This window comes from Ruditapes philippinarum, unplaced genomic scaffold (assembly GCF_026571515.1).
Source record: "Ruditapes philippinarum isolate M1 unplaced genomic scaffold, ASM2657151v2 ctg779_1_1_1_1, whole genome shotgun sequence".
Classification (NCBI taxonomy): Eukaryota; Metazoa; Mollusca; class Bivalvia; order Venerida; family Veneridae; genus Ruditapes; species Ruditapes philippinarum.
The window spans coordinates 34,736-61,169 of record NW_026864848.1 but is presented as its reverse complement, the minus strand read 5'-3'; the positions used below and the strand labels follow the sequence as shown (position 1 = coordinate 61,169).

Below are 26,434 nucleotides of genomic sequence, written 5' to 3'. Positions count from 1 at the left end.
AATACATGCTGATTACTTTCTTAATATCTGATTTTTTTTGTACAACATTATACAAATCAAGTTATTCACGTAAAAATATTTTGATAAAATTAAATGTGATAAAAGCATGCATCTTTTTATGTGTGCGTGTGTGTGTCTTATATAATTATGCTGTTATGAAAAAAAAACATCATGAAGTGTAATAAAACTTAATTGATCTCTTTGAACAAAATGATGTGTAATATAATACGTAATTAATGACCTTCGATGGTTATGTTTTTCACACGTTCAAGTGGTGTCAACATTCTTTTAGGGGGCAATCAGACCTGCTAGTCATTTATGTTGCAATCCAATCAAGTTATTATCCGAAAGATAATTCCTTTTTTCATTGGTAATTAGAACTGCACTGACCACACCTCGCCCAAATTTAATGTACAAGTGACTTTCATACTGTCAATGAAACTTCAGGTAAAAATCCAATCGGAATCATAGTATTTCAGATATATTCTAATTAATTTATTTAAGTAATTCATTAATTTATTTATTTATCATGTTATTAATTTATTTATTTAATTATTTTTTATTATCTTTCTATTTATATATTTATAATTAATTGAATGGATGAATGAATGATAAATAAATAAATAAATAAATAAATTAATTAATTAATTAATTAATAAAATAATAAATAAATAAATATTCGGTAATTTCTGTAGCTATTTTAATTGATGATGTATGAATATCCCCATCTAATTTTGTTAACCGTCATGTCAGTTATACTTATGTGTATTTCTTTTCCTCGCTAATACATCAAAATATATGTTGTTTTGTTTCATTTGGCGTGTTGCACAAGTTATATTTATGTAAACAAATATTGCTTTTGATATTTAAATGCTCTAACTGAACGTGCCTACACGATTTTCAAACACGCCGTTTTTAAACACAAATAGCCATTCAATTATTCAACATTGTTGTAAAGAAAGAAAGAAAGAAAGAAAGAGATCAATGAAACGCTCTAATTTCTTTTACAAACTATGCATTTTATGAATGAATGAATTATTAAATAAATAAATAAATATGGATAAATAAATAAATAAATAATTAAATAATAAATAAATAAATAAATAAATAAATAAATAAATAGATAAATAAATAAATAGATACATAAATAAACAAATAAAATTAACAAATAAATAATCGGACCGGACTTATTTCATTTTAAAAAGGGCGGAACCGAATATTAACATGCAGAAAAACTTTTACTGTTAAACTTCCGATCCGATATGTAAAACAAAAAAAAGATATGGATGAATTCTCCCATTATGTTATTCTCCCATTACGCTCTAATGGGGTATTTCTCCAGTTACGCTGTAATGGGAGATTTCTCCCATTTTAATTTTGGGAGATTTTCGCTCCATTTTAATTTTGGGAGATTTCTCCCATTTACTTAATGGGTTAGTTCAGCCAATGGGAGAATTGCAAATTTCTTTAAATTTATTCCTCGAATACTTATAAGTTTATTATAAGTATTATATATTCAACACATGTAAAAATATTTAGAAAAAAAAATCTATTTACTCCCACGGTTTTATTCTCCCACTTTAAGAAATGGGGTTTTAACCCCACTGAAGTCCCAGTGGGACACGTAAATCCCCGTGGGAGAATTGAAAAACCCCATGGGATGCCACACTTTGAAAGGTCACCCAGCGTTTAATTATAGCGCTATCTTTGTATAAACGTATATCTTTATCCAAATTACTGTTTGATTTAACTTTTTGTATTGAAACTATATTAAAAAGGGTAGTTGAGTTTGCGAAAATTCCGGATTTGCAAACTTATTCCGGAGGCTGTTTTATTCCTATCTTATTTTGTCATTTAAACATTATCTAAACTTGTCCTCCTCGATATTTGGAATTGATTTTTTTTTGACTTGTTTATCTTATTGTTCTTTTTTAAAGATATAGGGAGCAATGTGCAATTTGTAAGAAAGCCCAAGATGGAAGAGATGAACATTTTTTAAAAAGTCCAACCACTTGTAACATATAATGTATAATGTAACGTATAATGATATTAGTCCTTTTGATAACAGATTACCAGATAAGCTTTACTTTAAGTAAAACGAATTTGACAACGTTGCTTGAATGACTTCTTTAAAATTATTATATTCTTCAAAAGAATGCTTCTTCATATCATGCCGATAAAATATGCATTATTCATACATGTCCTGATCAGAATGCACTCTTCACATCATGACCTTAAAATATACATTCTTCATTTAAGGTTTGCGAGGGAATACATTTATTTAATATTGTCCTGAAATAATTTATTTTTTATCATATCTCAATTAAATGTTTTTCTTGATATCACTGAACAGAAAATGCATGACCGTGTTTTATGTTGTTGAAATCATAACATATCAAGTGATCTACCGGACTAAACCAGGATATAATACAGCATTAATATAAACTAAATTATACTCAGACAAACAATAAAGCATGTAACCAATTATAAAAAGGTTAAAAAATACTGAAGCTACAGTAATACTTTATAATAAATAATTACTGCACACTACTTTTACATAGGAAACTCTTTTATCTCTCTGTTTCAAATCATTATGAACTTTGAGAAAGCGTCTACTGATTCGGCTTAAGAAATACAATGCAAATGAAATTTAAAAAAACAGGATAATAAAAAAACGCACAAATTGAAAGTGGCCAATATCGCAGAATTGGCCAATACAAAAAACTGTAACGAATATTCTATAGTCAGATGAGTGCCAAAATATAAATTGATGTATATCACATTACACTGATTATGTTGTTCTATAATGTCAAGTAATATGTGCGTCTTTGGATAATTTGGTTTGTCTCATAAATCAGTTATTAGTAAATTTTCAGAAATGTCAATGTCATTGCGTATATCTGTCATGAGTTAATCAGAATCTAGTTCGAGCGAGATTTAAATGACCCGAGGCACCTACTCATTGTAAAGGCTGTATTATCTTGTTTATTCTATTTACCTGAGACATTCAATCGTCCTGAGGCTGTAGTCGACTGTTATATGGATATCAGAATAAATCTTTTCACAACGAATTTATGAAATTGGAATTCCTTTTGTTAACATCTTCAACATAATCATTTATAAATTAACGACGAACAAGAAAATGCATTAAGGAAACGTATGTTTTTGCAGAGTATATTATATGCAAAGCCTATAGTCAAGTTGCAAATCCCTTGCAATGTGATGAAATGATATGTCACATATATTGAAACACAAACATTTATAAATGCTTATCATGTTGTTAATTACAGATTTAGAATAGGAAATAAGAAAGAAAACAACTTAAATAGAATATCTTAAAGTTTTGCTTGTGCTTACATTATTTATTCTTGAAATGAATGTTAAGCGGTATTACATTGAAACTATACAAAAAGCATCTCGATATCATTTATGTAGAGCGCTAGTGGCATAGCAAGGTTCAACGATAACAATCCAAGGATTTTGAATTGCTTCTGAAGCACAAAATGATATTATAATGATCATTAATAAAAAGCCAATTCAAAATGTGACACATAACAAAATATCTATATTTTTTAAAGATAAAAGATTGTTGATATTTTTGTTTATAAAAAAATAAGCAGTACATATAGCAACGTGCAATGTTTACAGACATAACAAATTTGAATTGCTTATAAATGGTAGAATAGCAGCAAAATTTCTCTCATATTTAAACACTTACACGCAAAAAAATATTTAATCAACTCACGTAAACAAATTAAATCAGTTTTAGTTCATCTTCAAACGTAAAACTGATAAGCAGTTATATTAAAATGTTATTATTCCTTAATCTGTTAGAAATAAAAATGGAACAAAATGAGAATATTTGTGGTTTATGGCTTTCAAGTTGTTCTATCCGTTAAGGTTAAATCATTCATCTTGCATTATAAACAATGATAAATATTACAGTTTTTTAGTTCATAAATGCTGCGTTTGATATAATTGATGTTTTTGAAACTTATTAATATGCAAAAATATTATTTGTTCTCTTCAATAATTTAAGTCACTAATTTCATAACGCATATTTGCTTGTTTTATGATTTAAATTGAGCTAAATAAATTCAGAATTTAATATTGCATATAAACGTTCAACAGACGCAACACTTGTAGAATGCATAAATGAACTGACATGATATACGGTAGGAAAACGGTAGAAATAATGTAAAGATTTAGCGCTAGTTTGATTGCCTATTTCAAACTATTTTAAAACTTATAGTACTTGTTATAGGGGTAGAGACTAGCAATTGAATTTAAAAATAAAAGAAACGAGTATGAGTAAAGCATTATTTTTGCATATTGAATATATTTAATTTATGAAATGAAGTTTTATGTTATTGTGCATTTTGATGACAAAAATCGTTTGAACAGAAGTATGACAAAGTACCTTACTTGACTGAATTAAAATATTAATATATTGATATTACACATATCGCAAGATTACTTTAATTCAAGATGACCACCATGCATACTCTTAAAAATGTTATATTAGATCGGTATTAATGTCGCGAAGGAATATACAATTAGAAATTTGCAATGACTAATTATATCTACAGATGTAACAGACAGAATATTCCCTCTGAAATATTGCCTAGGAGATAAAAGAAAGAAAATAACATAGAAACATAGCGAAGTATGAGAAGAGTCAAATAGAGGAGAGCCTTAATACAACCCCTTTTCGAAATATCCGTAATCATATAAGTGGTAACAAGAAATTTCTCTAGAAATTGTATGTCAATATAAAATATCAGTAACTGTAAACTATTTACTAGACAATCGAAACATTAAAAATATGATGTTTCCATTGATTGAAGAAATATCCTAATTGACTGAATATTTACTTGTAAATATTGATCGTATATGCGAGTGTTTGATTATAACAAACCGGGACATTAACACGCTTTCTTTAAAGTAAGTGAAAATCCTCCTTACCTGTTGCTACACTATATTTAAAGGAAAAGCTGTTTCAAGTCTTGAACGTAATTATCTCACCTGGATATTTTAAAATTTCTTCCTAACTTTTAATAACATCTTACAAATACCTACAGTATGTAAATACTCAATCACTTTCCAGTATTAAAACAATTAATGTCACATATTGTTTTGTGTTACATGTCGACTTTACGCCGCAGTTACATTCAGTTGAGACAACTTTTAGAATTAAACAAGCAACTTTCGAAGATATAAGAGATGCTATTTGCTGATATAAATTAGCTGTTTATTAGAAAACTTGTCTTGCAATAAAACATATCTCTAAATGTAATCAAATTTGATTGATATTGACAGGCAACCATGCAGGGATATATTTGATGTAACTAAAACTTGATTGATGACTGTATGTGTCTTATGTGGACTTAAATATATCATATGAATATACATTGCAAACATATTATAATGTTATCGATAGGGCTTTTCATGAAATCTTATAAAGAGGTTACTTTAATTTTTGAAACTTATAATGTGGGACAATTTATAACATAATGCGTCCTATTCAATTTTCAGAAATGTGCGGGCTACATTTAAACCAATCAAATAGTATCGTTTTTTGTATAGATCCTGTGTTTTCAATATTTACCTGATACATTTCAACTAGTGATAATAAAATTAAATACTGATTATCTATCATTTACATTTGACACACGGATAATAGGTGCCGTTTAAGAAAATGTCTCCACATATTACAGCATTATTTTGTTTGTTTTACAAAACTTCGTACAGTGAATTATATTTAGTGTTCAGTACAGTTTGTGTGCATTCTGAGTGTAATAACCCCAAGTGCGTACTTCACAACGCTTTCTCACTTGAAGCTTATGAGTTTGAAAAAGAAACTCTGGTACAGATGCAATAGACAAAACAATACTAACATTTTCAATGCCTGAAATTCATTTGTTCTGAATATTTTTGAATGTTTTCCTTAGCAACTTTGTACTTGAGTAATTGCGCCATATGGTTAAATGCATATGGTTGTTTGAGGCAATACATTATACTGATGTTGGAAGGTACTGGGGAGAATTCAATAATAAAGGTGAGCCGTTAAATAAAATAAAATCACAAAATGAATTAACAAATGATTTTAGCTCAACGCATTCAGAAGAACTGTTTCCTGCATGCTACCATTTGCCATATCTCTAAGGTTTGATGATGATAAATATTCGAAAAACACGCAAAATCATTTACAAAATAGCTAGTGTGGGACAGAATGTCATAGGCAAAATGTTAAGCGAATTTACAACAAAATGCTGTCATCCGCATATGTAAAAGGCTCGAATAAAGTACAAATTGTGCATACTAGCATGTACCTTCTCATAAGTACGATTGGAAAAAAGAAATTCCTGAAATTTAGATGGGGTTTTAAAACAAAACAAAATATCGTTCTATGATATCCTATTATTCTAAAGAGTAATGATCTGAAAAATGAGCATGAACGATTGTAAGTTTGTTTACTGTTTGTTTCCTTTTTAAATAAAGAAAAAAAAACACCTTATGTTCTTGTAATGAAAATATCTAAAAACGACTTTTAACCGTCCAAATCATTTGAAATTGTGCAGTATTTTTTAAACTATGGATCAACTCAGAGATTCCAAACACGACAGCTAAGATATTATTTTTTGGAATACTTTTCATTATATCATCTTGATATCAATTATCGTTCTTCTTTTGTTAATATAATACAGTTTGTTTTATTAATGGAATGACAGTTATATTTAGTTGTCTACCACATTGTTGTCAAACATTTGGCAAATATCGACCCATTCCATCATTTTCTCATTAAATATACTCTTTGAAGCCAATTGTATTATTAATGATCACGAAAAATCATTCCTCTATGGGAAAGTTTTATGTGAAATCAAAAATGCGATATCATATGATAAAGAAACATATGATAGCAATAGCTATCTATTTTTAAACATTCAAGAAATTCAAAAAGAAACCTATCAACAAGTTAATAATCATACTAGAATATTTGATCAGAAAGGGATTTTGAAAGTGTTATGCGAGGTTTAGGCTTCTATATAGGTATGTAGAATTACTTCAGACTAGACATTTTGTATAACTAAAGAGCAGTCAGTCACTATAAGTAAGTAAACAGAAAGGAACGCCAATTCGGAGGGAAATTACACAATTAGTATATAGCCATTATCATCGGATGTTTCTTTTAAAACAAACTGATATTGTTTGTACTTTAAATAAATTACAACACATGCAGTCATCAAAAACATAACACATGTGAAGTGGGTTTTGTGAGAAACTGGTTTTTATATTTCATCATTTTTTACTTGGTGATTAGAAAAATATACACTAAGATAAAAACCTCACCAAGACATACCTCTCTATATCGGTATTGTAAAGATAACTGTTTGCTGCAGATAATTTTTGATGCAGATATACTGATTAGTATAACCCACATTTTATCAACTTTGTAAATAACATTATATTGACCGCAATGTTGACTCTATTAGCAAAACTATTTGTTCAGACAGTTTTAAAAGATCTGGCGTTACTCCAACTTAATACTGACTTAATAACGTCAAATTTTATAGAGATATTTGTGTTGTTTATAGCAAATGTCGTGCTTATCTGTATGCCTTCTTCCTGTACATGGATAGAAGAAAGAAATATCATTTAAAATTATATAGAAATGAATATTGCTCTCTTTCACAATTTGTCCAATGATTTATTGCTTTCTTGCCCCCAAAACCCTAGCCATGTATGATACAACTGTTGATTAATGGTCGCTTAATTAATATTAAGTTATAGTTACTTAAATAACCTTAAATTTCTATGTCAAGCGACTAGAACAAGATATGAAAATACCTTTTTACTACAACAGCATCAATGAAACAAGAATAAATATATTTAAAATATTTAGAAACCACTCTCTCTCTCATACTACAAGCACATTCTACTAGATTTGTTCATTAAAGAAATCATAATGTCATTGTTTTAATAATATTAACATTAAAATTTAATGTATTTGTTTAAGAAAAAATTGTGACACCCTCTGATGTAGTTTAAATGAAACAGTTGCCGACTCGACAGCTTGCTAGGAAATTTCATGAAGATGCACGGGCGAGTTCGGCATTGAATAATGCTCTTTAGAAATTTGAAAATGCATTAAATAAAGTTGCAATGTAAATAATAACGAAATATTAACAACATTGATTATGGACTGTATTTGACCACGTATTTTACAATTTCATTTTCAGCAGTTATTTTTAATCCACTGATCAAATCAAAAATTTTTCTTCGTCTTTTCAAAGATAAGACCAGATATCAGGAGTGCATAGTTGAGGTGGATGAACTTCCTAAAACAGTTTTACATTTCCTATAGGTGAAAAAACTGTTTAGATAACTTTCATATGTTTATAGGTGTAATAATATAAACAGGTGCATTGATGTTAATTAGATTCATTGATATCAGCATCAGCGGATTTATTTCTCTAATTACCAAAACTTTGATAAAATTTGCCACGACTTATCTATGATTTACCACAATTACAACTGACATAAGCGACATTACATGCAACCTTAGAACTTGAATAAATGCTTTACGTGTTTCAGGTGCATTCGTACAAAGCATTCTCTGTCGTACTTAAGTTATTCCTCTTTTCATGTATCAATAGGTTAATTATACTTACGAATATTTATCAGTCTATGAAATACATGTACTTATTTACATGTATTAATAATAATGAAATATATTCACTGCTGCAGAAGTATTTACATGAAAATCACTGTCTGACAAGATATTATTTCAATATAAACGATTGAATTCAAAATGCTTAATAAAAAGACAACTTTAAAAACACAAAAAACAAAAATAAAACCTATTAATCAAACGTTTTATTCATAATTCCAACAAACGTTAAAGATCCTGTAACACATTTTTATGGTTTTAAATCATAAATATGATTCTCAAATTAAGATTTATCAATATTGTATGTTCCAAAAAGCATTATTTATAAAGATATTACCGAATTTAACATTTCTTGTAAATAAAGGGAGGTAATAAAAAATATTTTCTATAAAGTTTAAGTCCAATTTTACAATTAGAAATGAATGCATATATTCAAATGATTACATATAATATGCACAAATATTTGCAGTACATATTTTACATATTCTTCGACGTTTGAAAATCGTTTAATTTGCATAATTATGTACATATATATAATTTCACCTAGTGTGGTTTACCACTTTGATCACATCTTACAGAATCTTAAACTGAGCTTTCATATCCATCAACATTGTATGTACTCCATTTCCAGAGTTTAAAAAATCTTATCAAATGAAAATAATACCCCCATAAAGCCCACGGCCATAGCCTGGTCCGATATAGATTTTACAGTTGTGTACTTCTCTGTTCGGATTCAGTATTGTACTATTGTATCAATGAATCAATATATAAACAATGTATCACAACCTAATGTTAATAAATATCAATATTAGGTAAAGAACAGTATGATATTTCACAGCTTGTTTCAATTAATGATTACAAACTAGAAAGTTTGTAAATTGAATACCTCTTCCAATGTTTTGGACAAAATCCGAAAATCCAAATGAGAAAATTTCAAGCAAATTAATTTCTGTTACACTTTATCTAACGTCAGTTAAAAACTAAGAGGGTATTTGGCAAGTGAGAAAAAAGGCGCTATAGAAAATATACAATAAAACAAAAATATGTGCAATTCTGAACTGTGTGTTCAGTACGGTGTCTAATTTCAAAACTTAAACATTGTTGATCGTTGCAAAAATGTATTGTTTACTCTGTTCTCGAGGTATGTAAGTGGTTCTGTACACATTGCAAGCTTTCCACCCAAAATAAATTATTACCTTAGTTACATTGTTTACGGCAGATACGATTTTCATCAACGATAAAATCAAAGCAAATTGAAATTAATGCTATAAATTGTTGAAGGTTATTTGATAATTCTTCAGAACAACTTAAAACTATTACAGAAAAATACTGGTAATAGTGGCAATCATATACGAGTATAAGATCTGTGTTCAAAACAAAACAAGATAAACTTAATCAACGATAAATATAACAAAACTGCATAAAAACAATTTAACAATAAAAATAATCCCCTGACCAAATATTAAAAGATAACAATATAAAGTGTTCATTAGAATTTTGTAAAAATTAAAGACTCCCGTTTAGTCCTCTCCCACCTCACCGACTTATCTTTATATTAAACATTAGTTTCCTAAAAAAGATAAATACAGAATCCCTAAAGAAAGCCCAACACGACAAAATTGAAAATATTGCAGGCTCGGTTTGATTGAGCCTGTATTAAGTATTATCCTAAGTATTATCAATTTTGTATGTGCTCTTATTACACATGCTCCTGATTCATTTGCTTTGAAACTGGTAAGAAAATACAACAGCAAATTTAAGTCTTTTTTTATAACATTGAGATAATTATTTATTTGATTCTCTTTTTGATAAAAATCTGACATAATAAACATAAATTTAAAGAAAACCACTTCATGTTTATACAAGGGATAGCATCTGTAAAATACATTTTCCTTTTTATAGTAAGTTCATTTTAATTGAATTTGTATACAGATAACGTTATTCTTATCAAAATATAAGTTTAAATAACCACTTAAATAATACGATAATCGTAGTATCTAAGAAATTATCATTTAGTACGTGTGATATAAAACGTTTTTTTATGTTCGTGTTACAGATATGAAATATTTAATTCAATTTTAACGCATTTTATTTCAGGTTTGAACTGACATTTGTGTTATCTATCGGAAACTGCAAGACTGTAATGATAATTGTTAAAGCATTAATATAATAAAGATGATATAGTGATAGATAAAGTATATGAATAAACCTTAGAATATATTTATTGGACAGGGGATTTTTTCAGACGTTCAAGACAGTTGAATTAGAATATATAACACATGAATTTTGCCCATTTTCTTTTCAATGCACTCAATTGAATAACATGTATTCATAACTCATAACAAATAAATTTGTAAAACTTTTCATATGAGAATACATTCCTTTACATAATGTGTTTTACTTAAATAACACAATCTGTCTAAAAGTTTTTGCATAAAAAAGCCGCTTTAACAAATTATAATCCTTATCAATAAAAAACAAAGAAAGAATGAAAGAAAGAAAGAAATTTTTTAACTGTTTCTTATTAAGTGTCACCATTACTAAAAGTAGAAACGCCTAGCAGCATTACATGTATAACCGAATTAAATAATTATAAGTTATCAGTTGAATTTCTGAAACAGCATCGGAAAGATTAAATTCATCTATTTCTAGTGGGTATGGTTTATGATTCAATGGGTTTTCTTTAAATCTACAAATATTCAGGTGAGTTAAGAAAAGCTATCATGCCCCTTCTGTTTTTACTGTGTTTTCTTTCTATAATTAATATGTAAAACATTTTTGCTTTTCCAAATGAATCTCAAAATGTGCGATTTTAATCAAAATACATAGAAGCACACTCAATAAATGGTGTACACAAAATAATCCCTAGGCTTGGTAAAAAGAAATTAAATGTATTTGCCACCTGTTTATAGCCGCATAATGTGTTATCAGTGTAATAACATTTGATTAGTTTTACTATTATCTGGCTATTCAAAAGTCATTAAATATATGTGTAACGAATTCTATTTTTAGAATTTAAATACCATTTGGCAAATCAAGGGTATGTGCAGTGTAACATGGGATTATTTCAAAATTAAAGCAAGCATTTAAACAAGATCTATGTTAAATTAGAAATAATTGCTAAATTATATTCTATGAATACATGCAAGGGGGCGGTTGGCAGTCATTAAGAAAGGATTCTGTAAACATACTAAAACAAGCGGAAATGGGCGGAGATGGGATCTCAGATTGATTACGTTTTGTTTCAATTACATTTGTTAGTATTGATAACACAAAATAATCATTGCTTTTACCTGGAATATTTGATTAATAACATAATGCATTTCAATAGTAAACGTACAAAAATGAAAAAAATGGTATTCTTTTAAATCTCTCTTCAAGTTGGTAAATTGGTGAGACAGTTTAAATAGTTGAATGATAATTATAAATCACCATTCTATTGTTTTAGCAGGTAGGTAACAATTTAGATTTTATCTCAAGTTTTGTTGGAAGATAATATTTTATTGACTTTAATTCTAATCTTAAACATTTCTGCATTTTGATCTAGTACGAAACTCACTATAAGTGTTATTCTTGGCAAATTTAATATTCGCAATTAATTTAGATGACCTCGTTGAAATTTCCCTGTACACTAAACCAGCATCCACAGACTGGATAGGAAGACATGTAACGTGACCATTACACAAGATCCAATCTTTAGAGAAATTTCAAATGAGACATTCGGAACCTATATCACTCTTTGCCCTTTTTTCCTGACAAAAAAACAAAAAAAAACAACAAAAAAAACGTTGTGTCGGTTTTATTTAAAACAATTTCAAAACTTTTATTACAATAACCTTACTCTAGTTATTATCCGTTATATACAAATATGAAAACTGCAGAATGTTTTGCATAAACTCATGATGGTACTTGGCAATTAGCATGAACGTTACCGAACAGTCACTCTACAGTGACGAAAATGTTTATTTTCATTTTAAATTTTATACATTTCTGCAAAAGGTTCTACTCGGTTAGTCCCCGCTTTTGAACCTGTTTTAACAAAAATAGAAATTAACTAAAAGAAAACTAATAAAAAATATAAGACAAAACACATAGTTTCCAAACACCATGAATCTTTACAAGGAATACACACTAGAAAGTTTAAAAATAGAACTCGTCAGTCTGTAAATTCCATCAAAATCATACAAAAATTAAACGTTGGAACAGAACTGGAAAACGTCGATAGAATCAACTGATACCGGTGCAGCAACTGCTCTATGGGAGGTGTAAGGATATATTGGTACATAAACTGTTTTAAGTCCTTTATCCTTGCTTTATAATAAGTATATAAGTAAATCAACTAAACGTGTTTTTGTAACACTAGGTCCATTGTCTGAAAAGTAGCTGTTTACTGACATGATTATATAAAAGAACATACCACTTGGGCTCTGTATTATTCTGTCTTTTTACATAACGATAGTCTTATTCAGCAAGAGGAAAATTATGATCATAAATCATAGAATATATAAGTCAGTTCTAGTAAAAAAATATATGACTTATTAATTAAAATATACCTTTGTTCATACATTATAACTTTTTTCTGAAATGTTTATTTGCAACATGTAAGGCATTATTGTCATTGTTTAGTATGTGGAATAAGACCAAAAATCGAAATTATTTTTGCAGACAGTACTGAGTCAGACCAATTAACATGAAAATCAATTAAACTCGGACCAGACTATTTATATTATCACAATAAACCCAAAACATTGAAATATGTTTTGTGATGCAATACTGCTAATTTCTCAAAATGAGTATACCTCATCATTGTAACGTCCAGCATTTAGTAACTTCATAGTAAAAACTTATTTAGGACACACGCACTCCTTTACTTAGGAACCATCCTTCGCTTCATATGGAATAGGACTAACGTGTCCCATTTAAGGTTGCATGATAACGACCGAATGAACACATCTGCGGATATGGGCGCCGTCGACAACAGCTTGCACTTACCAGTGCCGTCCATGAACGGGCAATATCACACCGATCCTTCACTATATTTAATTGTGCCGTTTTTGGCGTTCTTTAGTGATTCTTGTACTAATATGAATCAAACATACTAGTTACCTTGATGCAATATATAACTGCACTTTAAGAATACAATTACGTTTTAAACTATACTGCCAACTTTTAATACATAACAGCTTTACTTGTAAGATGGACAAAAGCTTTGCATTGAACTATATTTAAAATATTTACCCTGTTGCCACTTAATAAACGCATTTATTTGATGTATATGTACCGATATTAATTATTTATGTTTATCCTATATCACGTATCTATTAACTTACTTCAGTCTTCAATATCTAATTAGATAAACTTCTTGGCAGCTGAATCATAAATTTGCCGATGATACAATGTTAAATTTTCTATGAATTTCAGATGTGATGTGGTGTAAAGTTGGTCCGATGTTATCGAAACATCGATAAGTCGTGATTATTGCCCTCCCGATGCAAAATCATGATACAATACAGAGGCGATACACTTTTCTATTGCCTGGATTAACTGTTTTAACTGGACCGTAGTGATTTGGTTTTGGCACAGTTTATGCCGAAGGGGTGATTTAAGAATACTCATTTTAAGTTAGTCAAAATCTAGTCGCTTATGTGGAATAAGAATTGAAAAGTACAAACTGTATTATATTCACAGTTGTTGTCTAAATTATAATATTATGATACTGTATTGTTATACAACCTACATATAGTGATAATATTGTAGTACATTTAGCAGCGACATCTAACTGTAGTGATCTTCTACATACATTAATGCATTACCAAAGTTCTACTTGGGTACCCGCTCGTGCATGAACTAACTTTTAGAGGAGCACCTCAACCAGGGAAGAAAAAATAGAGAAAATAAGAATCCCTAAAGAAAGCCCAACACGGCAAAATTAAAATTTGTTGCAAGCTCGGTTTGATTGAGCCTGTTCATAGACGGTACTGTCACAGTGCAAACTATCGCCCACGCCCCCTAGCACCGGCTTAAGCAGAATTCAACATTTAAACATGAAATGGTAAATTTTGGATTTAATAACATCCGCAGATGTGTTCATACGGCGGTTATCATGGAACCTTCAATGTGACACTTCCGTGCCATTCAATGACACGCGGCATAAGGTCCCCAAGTTATAAAAAGTGTGTGCCCTAAACGAGAAAACAATGGGCGGAACTAAATAAAATGGAATTTTGAAAGGGGATCAGAGGTTATAAAGCCTGCATATCACAGATAAGACGTCAAAAGACAAGTTAAAAAGCAGGCAAGATATCCTAAGGGTGATTCAACATTATTTAAGTAGGATTATTGGAACCACCCAACTAGAAAATGCCGAAAAGTTAAAACTAAAAATACCACAAGCACAACAATAATGTCGTGCTGAACAATCTTTAAGGATCGGAAATATAACATCTCTGATTGAATGTACGGGTCGACTTTTTACAGCCTCCACACGGCACAAACAACGCTTATGTGGCGATAAAATAGAGAAAACAAGAATCCCTAAAGAAAGTCATCATATGACCTTTGCGCCACTTTATTCAACATAGTCAATCAAATAATCACAATTGACTTAACTTTCCTATGATTGAACCTGACAAAACGGTAGAAGACTTTTCTATTATCAAATATTTTACGTCCCTACTTTATGCTACTTTTGTGTTGTGTAGTTAAATAAATTTATGACCGCTTAAATTCATTGTTTTTCAAGACCAAGATTATTTCACTATCGATTGAAGTGAATCAAAGTGGTGATGACGTCATTATGATATAAGCATAAAAAATAATAATTTAGTAAGGCATGAATAATTAATAACAAAACAGCAAGCATATTAATCAAAACATTCATTTATTACATGTAAGTATAAGTGTAAAATGTCGTAACTCGGTCTTAGAATTTGACAAAACATCGTATCTCATAGTTTTCCCCCTTGAAAAATACGGGTTGGAAAACATTTAAAACGTTTTTTTTCATTTGCGCATTGGGTAAAATTTTGTTTATGTTTAAACCAAGGCTAAATGTTTTACTTTAAGTTTAACAAGTAAAAAAAATGGTCTCCTGAAAAATTTTCTTAAAAGATTTTTACGCCCTTTGGGATTTCCCAACCGAGGGAATACTGATAATAGATATAAGGGTTTAAAAATAAAAAATTTTATTTAAGAGTAACTATTGTTAAAAAGTTTTTATAATAACATTTGGGAAATTTTTAAAAAATATTTCGTTTAAGGCTTTTTGTCGATCTTGAAAATTTCCCAAGTTTGAAAATTACAAATACCGTATTCATGAAAAAATCCCAAACATAATTTTTATGTTTATTGAAAAAATTTAGGGTTTAATAATGCTGGAAAAAAGGGCCGATTTTAAAAAGGCGTGTTCAGTATTTGGTTCAAATTATGTAGATTTAAGATCACTTTACAATGAAAATTATGTCAATGTTTTATATTATTTTGACTTTCACTTTGTAATTTGATGATTCATACTATAATTGCTTTCAAATACATTGTAGTTCCATTTGGTCCTTTAATACAATTGAGGTGACAAAATTGTATAGAAGCTGGCTTAAACTATCAGTAACTGAACAACGTGAGCAACGAAATAAACTGATTGTTCTATTACATATAGAGGATATTCAAGTTTTTTCTATATATATGACTTTTCTTTTCATCAAGTGGTATGAAAATAAATATTTTCTAAGTGGTAACCACGAGTGAAATATGATAATTTTCTTACCCCAAGATGAAAATAAATCCTGTATTAGTAGAAAAAAATTGACTTGTCTCCTTATTATATACATTTCTCTCTCTTTTTTGATGTTTGAAAGCATAAATGGTGTGTATTGGCTGAATTTAGAAGAAATTAGTCCGGACAAACACCTGTGAAAATAGGGAGAATATGTTTCAGTGCAGTGGATAAAAATTCTTATACAGCGAAAGTTTGACGGAAAATGGCGTAAGCATTTAATTCTAATTTGAACATCGTGCGTTTAATCTGTTGTTTTTTTTACTTATTTTTTTCCTCAATACGTCATAATGTTACATAAAACAAGCTAGCATGAAATGAAATGTTTCAACAAATTAATATTCGGTAAGTTGATGAAGCAAAATGTAGTTAGATGAAAATTCGTTGTGTATTGCTTTGTTTTGTTTTTATGTTGCAGATGATTACAATATCTATCAAATTACAAACTGTGCATCAGATCATGAATACTCACTCACCATTTCCATTCTTTTCCGCGTTTCTTTGCTATTGTTATAAGCGTCTCTAGAAAGAGCAGAAACAGTGCTCCACCGAGATACCAACACCACACACTTCCAGTCACCATATACAATCTCCATATGGCCATAACTCCATGACATGCAAACAGTATCCGCACTAGTAACGCTCTAATATATGTTACCAAACCCATTTTAAAAAGTATTAAAACACCTCCTTCATATTTCTAAGGACATTTTATGTCTGGAATGACTTTCAAATCTTCAAACTTTAGACAAAGATATACACTTGCGCTATTCACTTATTTCCTATCTGCGTCATTTAGCAAACAATGTAGTTGAAATCTCTATTTAAATTTATAAGCCTAAAATGAAATTCACAAGAAATCCCTGAATACCTTTTTCAACAATAAAAATTCCAAACCCATTTTTATGAGTAACACATCTCTTTTAAATTAATGTCGGCATTATTATCTAAATTCCCTGGTATGATTATTTCAGCAAGTGAACTTGCTTCGTCTTAAACGTATCCTAGGTGTTCTAATTTTAAAGTTAAATCCTGTTAAAAATATTTCTTTTTTTTTAAATTAACACTTAAATGTTTCATTTAGAAGCAATGCTGGATTCAAATTGCTCAGAACTTTGCATTACTCAAACGTTAGGATCTTTTCCACACCATCAAAGTTGCGGAAATATTCAATAGAGTAATATTCTTGATGTATCCGCTCAAGGCTCCCTACATGCTCGTCTATGATAAACATGATCACAAAGCGTTGTACGATGCCGAGATATTATGATTATCCAATCTCTTACTGTATTGAGTAATTAATTATTGCAGGTTTTGGTTTTTATGTTTGGGTTATTAAACGATAATGAGTTAAACAAAGCTCTGGAGGAAAAACGGCACACAGGTGATAGGAGCCTTTCGCCTTTTCAATATCGTTTTTATGTTTTATTTTCTTCGTAGATCGTTATCTAACTTAGTTGTGTTAGAGATTTGTATAGGAGTGAATGCAACCGATTGTTAGATATGTTAAATAATAAATTCACATTCTTTAAATAAACCATCCCATTCGTAAACAATACATGATGATTTACTTTCTAAATATATGATTTATTTTGTACAATATCATACAAATAAAGTAATTTTCGTAAAATATTTTGATAAAATTAAATGTGTTTAAGCATGCATGTTTTTACCGTTTCAGTTTATGTTTGCTTTTGAATATTTATTTATTTTGTCTTTTTTCTTCATTATCTTAATTTGTACTACCCGATATTTAGAATAAATTGTGTTTTTCTTTTTTAAAATCAAAAATGTGAAATTTTTAGGAAAGCCTCAGATGGAAAAGTAGGTCCAACCCTTACGACATTAATTTATCAATCCACTTGTAACATATATTAACACGTTCACGTACAATGCTAATTTCGTACTTTTAATAACATATTACCAGATCAGCTTTACTTTAAGTAGAATGACTTTTACCAGGTTGCTTGAATGATTCCTTCATAATTATTATATTCTTTCAAAGAACGCTTCCTTCTTATCAAGTCCTTAAAGGAATGCAGTCCTTAAAAGAATTGCATGATTTTTATCACGAATCAGTTGAATGTTTTTCTTCATATCATTGAAAAGAAAATTAATGTCATTAAAACTGCATTATTTTTATCATAAAATCATATTTTTCTTCATATCATTCAAAGGAAAATGTATGACCATTGTTTATATTGTTGATATTATAATTCATCTAATGATATACCGGAATAAACCAGGATATAACAAAGCATCAATATAAACTATACTTTCCGGTTACTAGACAAATATTACAAATGCTACTGTAATATTTTTATAATACTTTGATAAAGAAAACAATTACTTTCAGCGTCAAACCATTTTGTACTTCGAGCAAGCGTCGAATATTTACTCGACTTTAGGCATAAAAAAATTAGATGAAAAAAAAAACGCACAATTTGAAAGTGGTCAATATTTGTGCTTAAAATCGAAGGCTTAGCCAATACAAATAATTATAACGAAATTAATACTTTATAGTCAGAGGATTGGCATAATTCAAGTGCCAAAATATGAATTGATGTATATCAAATTATACTGATTATATGGTTCTATAATGTCAAGTTATATGTGGTTGCGTTTTTTGGATAATCTTGTTTTTCTCGTAAATCAGTTACTTGTAAATGTTCAGGAGTGTCAATGTCATTGCGTATATCTGTCATGAGTTAATCAGAATCTAGTTTGATCCAGATTTAAATGACCCGAGGCACATGCTCGTTGTTGAGGCTGTATAATCTTGTTTATTCAATTAAAGTGAGAGATTTAAACGTCCTGAGGCTGAAGTCGAGTGTTATATGGATATCAGAAATAAATCTTTTCTCAGCGAATTTATGAAATTGAAATTCTTTTTGTTAACATCTTCAACATAAGCATTAATACGTTAATATTGTGCAAAGAAAATAAATGCATTAAGGATACGTATATTTGCAGTATATACAATATGGTATATGCAGAGCATATCGGCAAGTTACAAATCTCTTGCATTGTGATTAAGTGATATACATGTATAATACAAATATTGAAACACAAAAGTTTTTAAATGCTTATCATTTTTTAATAACCTCACATTAGAAAAATGTAGAAAAAATGAAAACCAAACCATATAAACAGAATATGTTAAGGTATTGCTTGTGTACAAATTATATATAATTGTTTGAAATGACGTGTTTGACGCCATCATACTGTACCTATACAAAAAGCATCTCGGAATAATTCATGTTAAACGTTGGTAACTACCGTTTTCGCATAGCAAGGTTCAACTTTAAAAAAAGATTTTCTGTCCTTTGAGAATCGAATATTTTTCTATTTTTATATATTGTCTTAAGTCTCTCTAAATAAACATATTTTCTTCTGATAAGATTATTTATGTAACTATAATAAATAAATTTATAAATATAGTTTTATAAATAGTTTTTTTTTAATTTCAAATAAAACTTTGTGTGCAGATTATGGGATCTTTTCAAGTATATGCATTGTAGTTCAACTCACGTTTTATTCGTGCAATATCTTCAGAAAGGTATCAATTATATCAAAATAACATTACAAATACTGGTAAAACCTTTGACAAAAAAAGAACTGACTAAAATAAATGAAAACACTTATAATATTGAATGCAATACTGTAACGATGTAAATAATATAAAAAGGCGGTAAGTGTCACCTTTATATAAGATTAAACAAAATGTTTATAAATAAGATCATCACTCACCATTTCCATTCATTTCCTCGTTTCTTTGCTATCGTTATTAGAGTCTCTAGGAAGAGCCCAAATAGTGCCCCACTTAAATACCAACACCATATACTACCCGTCACCATGTAAAGTCTCCATATGGCCATAATTCCATGAAATGCAAACATTATCCGTACAAGTAATGCACGAATGTATGTTACAAGGCCCATTTTTGAAGTTATGTATCCAGTATTTATTTATTTACAATTATTCCAAATAATTATGCTTCTGTTTTTAATTAATTAATATTTATAAATTATTCCGATTTTTGAAGAAGGTTAAACGCTGCAAGGCGTACAATCCAATCATGTCCAATAAAAAGTAAATACAAATTCCCGTCATTTGCAAATAGTGCATCTTTAAACGCCATTCTTTAAATTTACTTTGAATGAATAAATGTAATATTGTCTTCATATATTTATTCAACTGTCACCAACTTTATTCATTTATTTTACATGACGCATTTTATATTTATTGAGATTTCATCATTCGACTCAATTATTTACAATAATTCCAAGTTTCACAAGCATATTAGCAAAATACTCTCCACACATCTTTCAAAGTATTCTAGAATTTTACAAGCATTGCTCTATCCATATTTCCGTTGTTTAGTTTTAGAATTTCATCAAAGCGTAGGAAGATACAGACACGCTCGAGAAACTCTTTGATGAAACCGCTCTATCGTTACATCAAAGCCAATAAAGATATTTTCCTGTTTCATCCGCCCAATATATGTCTCTCACTGCACAAGAATCGTTCCCTTTTTCAACTTTTTTTCACGATACCAGTGCATCTAGCCTATTCCGGCTTTTTCAGTTTTGAGTGATTAATCACTTTATACGTTGGGTTTGTATGTTTGTGCTTTTAAATGATGATGAATTAAACAAATTTGATGAGATATTGGTGAAGTAGGGTCGTTTAGTAAAATATGATTTCCTATTTCATGTGTATGCTTGTTTATTGTTCTTGAACTAGCATTCTCAACATCATTTTATCATTATAAATTTTATTCATTTCTAGAAATGATGTTCTTGTTTTTTATAAACAATATTTATATTGAAGAACACTAAGTAAACAAATAAACACATAATTATGTGTATGTAACAAGAAATAAAATATAACTACTAGTAGCATAAATATGATTTGTCCTTTCATATTATTCATCCGATAAAATCATATTTAGGTTAAACTTAATAAACAATAATTTTTAAGAATGTTTAATTTGAAAGCAATGTTGTAAATTTCACAAATGATATTAATTTATTAAGCAGAAATACCTCTTTAAACCAAACGTAACGGGAAGAAATGGTGATAAAGATAGTATTACTGAGATTTGTCATAATTTGCATCAAAAATGGATTGCGTATGATTGTATACACTATATTTATTAGACGTAGAATTGCATTAGAATTGGACATTTGTTTATGTCATTTATTATTATGGTGCTCAAGTTGCGGATTATATGGTTAACATTTTTTTTCGATTCACACTATATCGTCAAATGTACTTATATATTCCCTCACTGATCATTATGCAATCCCTATCACTAACCAAATAAATATTGCGATAAAAAAATGAAGCTTACTAACAGCAGATATTTTTCTTATTATCACAGATACCTATATCAACGTAATAAAGTGCATTCAATAAATTAATGTTTAATACTGCACAATTGCTCGGTCCAATCCCTGTAAAATCTGAAAAGCTTATTTTTTCACCAAATGAACATAATTCGCAAGATTATTATCTTTAAAGGAAATATTTATCAGAATTTACAAGGAATTATGAGGATTGCTTAATTGTTATAGGTTATATCCCACGAGAAAGTCTTACGTGATGTGGGAAAATATGTATATCTCGGCAACATTTGTTGATTCTCATCAATTGTGGTTGCATTTGCATATAACTCAATTTAACAGACACTTCCATATCACGCATAGATTGCCGATATTTTTATAATTTTATGTAAGTTACGGAAGTTATTCTGAACAACAAGCGCAGAAATCACCTGAAAATACCTGAAATTATGTTGAGCTTTTATTGTATACGTAATTAAATCTGTTTTAAAAGACAGATAACATTCAAAACAAAAGAAACACAAAACAATGTATTGTATTTTCTTTAAAGAATCAATGAAAAATATTTAAAACATCCATGAAAGCAATGGGGGCTTATAATTCCGATCGCACTGTAACCGTTTTCAGATTGTTTCATGTCATGATAGATATCTTTTTCTATTTATTAAGATAATAGAACAAATTTAAGAATAACAACCAAAGATTATATCAGTTTTGAAAGAAATAAATCAGTATTAAAATATTAAATTTCCGAACAGATCGATTTTAATTATTTGCATCATTTATCAATGTCAGAAATATCATCAATTTACCCATTTAATATCTGAATGAAGACAAACAATGCCATTAAATGTGCACAATGTTAACATTACATTAAATTTCAGTCTAAATATTTATTGTAAAAAAGACGGAAAATCTAATAGAAACAAACCCAATAACAAACAATAACAGATAAAAGACACACATAATTTGCTGTTTAGGCCTGTGCTGGGGGAGTGAGGGATGTTGCATATTTCAATTATTCTTCAGAACAATCAATCAAACTTAGTCTGCAATTGTCATATACTTTTTTGAACTAAACATCATTAGATTTTAAGGTTGAATGTAGTTGAATTGTAGAATAGAGTAAAACGAAATCCCTAATGAACGCCCAAACCGGTAATCTTGAAAAGGGCTACGTTTTATCTAGCCTGTTCATGGACGGTACTGGAAAGTGCAGGTTACCACCCACGCCAAGCTGAAGCAGAATTAAACATTTAATCATGGTAAATTGTTAATTGAGAAAGTTTGAATTAAGAAACATCAACAGATGTGTTCATACAGCGGTAATTATGGAACATTCAATGTGAATTGGAACTTACCAGTAGTCGTTTATTTCTGGTTTACGTATGCAATAAACAAACTTTCTATTTGTCGCTGATATCACTGGAGGTTATCACTTTAGTCTTTTTCAACACTGAATGTTTTAGTTCGTTCTGTATTTGCTGGTCAAAGAGATTACATATTTCGACATTATCTATTTATCGTACAGGACATGTTCAACTGTTCTTGAGAACGTCTTATTTTATGGACTTATGTGTTCATCAGTTATCTTAAAAAGAGTAAACCGCGAGGAGTTTCCGTTGATAAAATTGTTTGTTTTATTTTGTTGAACAAAAAAAACAACAATTGTATCGCTTTTACTTCCTGGAAGTTTGTTAATAAAAGAAGGAAAAAGTAAAGATAAAATTGCCTTAAAATAATAACAATCTGTTGACTGACAATTGTTTCCATTGCCTTCTGGGGATGTCCTTTTGTTCAATATTTTCAAGCTTCACAACAGCAGCTATCAAGTGAAAATTGCAGACTAGGTTTGATTTAGTCTACCTATGCTAATTTGTATTGCTTACTTGTCATCAGTCCTTCTCACTAGATATACCACTGTTCTCATGTGATTGATATTGACAAGAAAACATGCGTTATATAAAGTTTGTGCAACTGACACGTGATTGATGTCTGTCGGTTTCTGTAAGGCAGACAAATTTTGCAATCAGCACAAGCAATGATTAAACACAAGTCTTGCAAAATTTCTATCTCTAATAATGAACTTCAGTAGTCCTCAATCAGAAATTTCTAAAAACGCTTTACTGCAATGTTTTTGTCATAATGCTAACGATATCCGTTTGGAAAATACAAATTCCTTTTGCAGAATACCAAGTTACTAACATTAAACTTCAATCAGTCATACAGTCTAACTTTTTTTATTGTCACTTGTAATGGTAAAAAGAAAATTGAAATATGTAACAACAGCGAATGTGACACTATTAAAAGCGTACATTTGATAAATTGCGGTACATTTGGTGCAAGAACATATTAATGCGCATTTTATTAACGTTTAAGAATAAAAAGCTGTGATAAGATCTGTCGCAGATGTTTGACATCTCGGTAGGCCTAATACTTCTGGTGTATCGCCTTGTCTAACATGATGCGCAATTGTCTGTGCAACAAAAAATAAAATGTACTGTCACATCGAAAGTTAGTGTGAAAACAATCATAAATAAGCATTGTTTGCACATTAAAATAGTTTTGTCTCATGACGATCTTGTTAGCTCATTGAGGAGCCATAAAAGCACGCAATAAATATGCGCAGGAAAGCTTAGAAATATACAAATGTTTCGAAAATATATTCGATCTAATATATATTATTCAGGTAGCAGAATATGTTTGAAGAACAATTTAGGGTTTGTTCTACGTTATATGGCTAAATAAAATAAGTCCATGTCTTGTACCTTCAAATGGTTGTGTCCAATTAATATTCGTGCTAGCTAAATGAAAGAAAAAGAAAGCATGTTTTTTAAAATATGCAGGAACGCTTGAATGTGCAGATATCCTATGAAGGATTATGTCTATCATTTACGTTTGAGAAACAGATTAGGGCTGGATAATACGTTTGATACAAAATACATGAAATAATACTACGTCTTTTTAAGCAAAAAATGTTATGTCAAATAACATTTGATTGGACAAGAAGGTACTATTATAAAATGCAAACATGTTTAAAAATACTTCCATGGATTCATTTCATACTCGATACTTACACATGTGACAAGTTTTGCTTTGCTTGAAAAATTGGTGGATGTGAACCATCCTTCATAATCTCCCTACATAAGTCATTTTTTCAGGCTCAAGAAAATGTTATCTGGAAAGAAAAAGAAGCCTAAATTGTTTTTTGTGACAGCGCTATTAATCTGATGGCTATTTATGTGATTTTGCTTATTGGGTAAATAAGTTTCAAAATGTATTTATGTTATGTGCTAATTCCTAAAAAGGCTTCTCCAAGAAATCATTTTGATCTTACATAAATGTTTGCATTATCCACGTGCTTTCCTAAGATTTGCTTCAATTATTTAATTTGTTAATTTTTTGATATTTGGCCTATATTCAGGAATTAGTGAAACTGGTTTTCTGGTGGTTTTTGTTGTTTTGACATATATTTTCTTCGTATTATATTTCAAGCAACAGTTTTGTACAACTGCGTTGTGTAGCTGCAACTATTTCTGTAAAATATAAAGACCTGTTTATTGTCCAGAAATAACATAACCAGGCATGTGTATTAACCAAAATAATCTTAGACTATTCCTTTTAGGGTAAATGTCATTAAAGTTAACGATTTAAATGGTCTGTTGCAATACAACGGCAGAAAATACATAATTATGCGCATTCACGTTGGTCAAATTATTTCTTATTGTTGTGATACTCATATCTAAAGTTTCTTTTAATATTTTAGTAAACAAAACAGTATTTCAGGCAAAATGCAGAAATACTATACATACTCGTTTACTGTTTAAATTGTCGTCTCTTCGATTAATGTTGACAATCAAAAAATATAAACACATCTTTGCCTCGCTGATCCCTGGTTAGTTTATGTTAATACATGTAAGTATTTCAAAATAATGAAAACGTTAAAGGTAAAGAGATAGCATCGTAGGTTGAACTTACGAACAACGTATTATTTCTAAGTATAAGACTATACCTATGCATCAACAGAAATATTTGAATTGTTGGGAGTTGGTTATTATTATGAAAATGCTTGTATGCTTTTTAAATGATTTGATTGAAAAGGATGCACTCTTCTATATGAAACTTTTATATCAACTAATATCAAATAAGCATACGATATCTAGCAAAGTTCTTGAGATAAATGTGATTTATGTCTATTCCATGCCGTAAGTATTTGTATATCAAAGTGTTCAATTTAATCGAAGCTGTATTTAATTACAAAATGCTATTAAAACTCGCACCATTTTAGATATCATATTTATATCCATACATTTTCGTTTTTTTATAAACAGAAGTAATATTAAATAACTTAAACGCTAATATCACAAAAGTTAATCAGAACTAAATCAAATATGTGAAACATTTTAATATTATGAGAGAGAAATGAAATTATTAATGTAAAATGAAACGTTGTTTATAGCCTATTTGGCAATAAAGGTTTTACCTGCGACTTACTAATAATAATTCGTTATTCTATTCAATGATTATTTTCTACACCAAATACGAAATTTCACTAGATTTACTACGTTTTACATAATATGATGGGCTACTTTCAACATGTCTTTACTCTAACAGTGTAAATTAAAGATCAAACAATGGTGGTTG

At 29.3% G+C, this 26,434-nt stretch overlaps 1 protein-coding gene across 2 annotated transcripts in view; it reads right to left on the bottom strand.

The window, feature by feature from the left end:
• Nucleotides 1-20,990, bottom strand: part of LOC132727034 (transmembrane protein 26-like) — a 71,555-nt gene extending 50,565 nt beyond the window's left edge. The window contains exon 1 of one of the 2 annotated variants that reach the window (XM_060712446.1): nucleotides 20,193-20,990. In XM_060712446.1, coding sequence (XP_060568429.1) covers nucleotides 20,193-20,383 — 191 coding nt within the window. In that variant the 5' untranslated portion in view covers nucleotides 20,384-20,990. Of the gene's footprint in view, nucleotides 1-16,918; nucleotides 17,779-20,192 lie in introns of those variants that run through there. The other variant, XM_060712447.1, reaches the window with a different exon arrangement.
• Nucleotides 20,991-26,434: the final 5,444 nt, after the last annotated feature.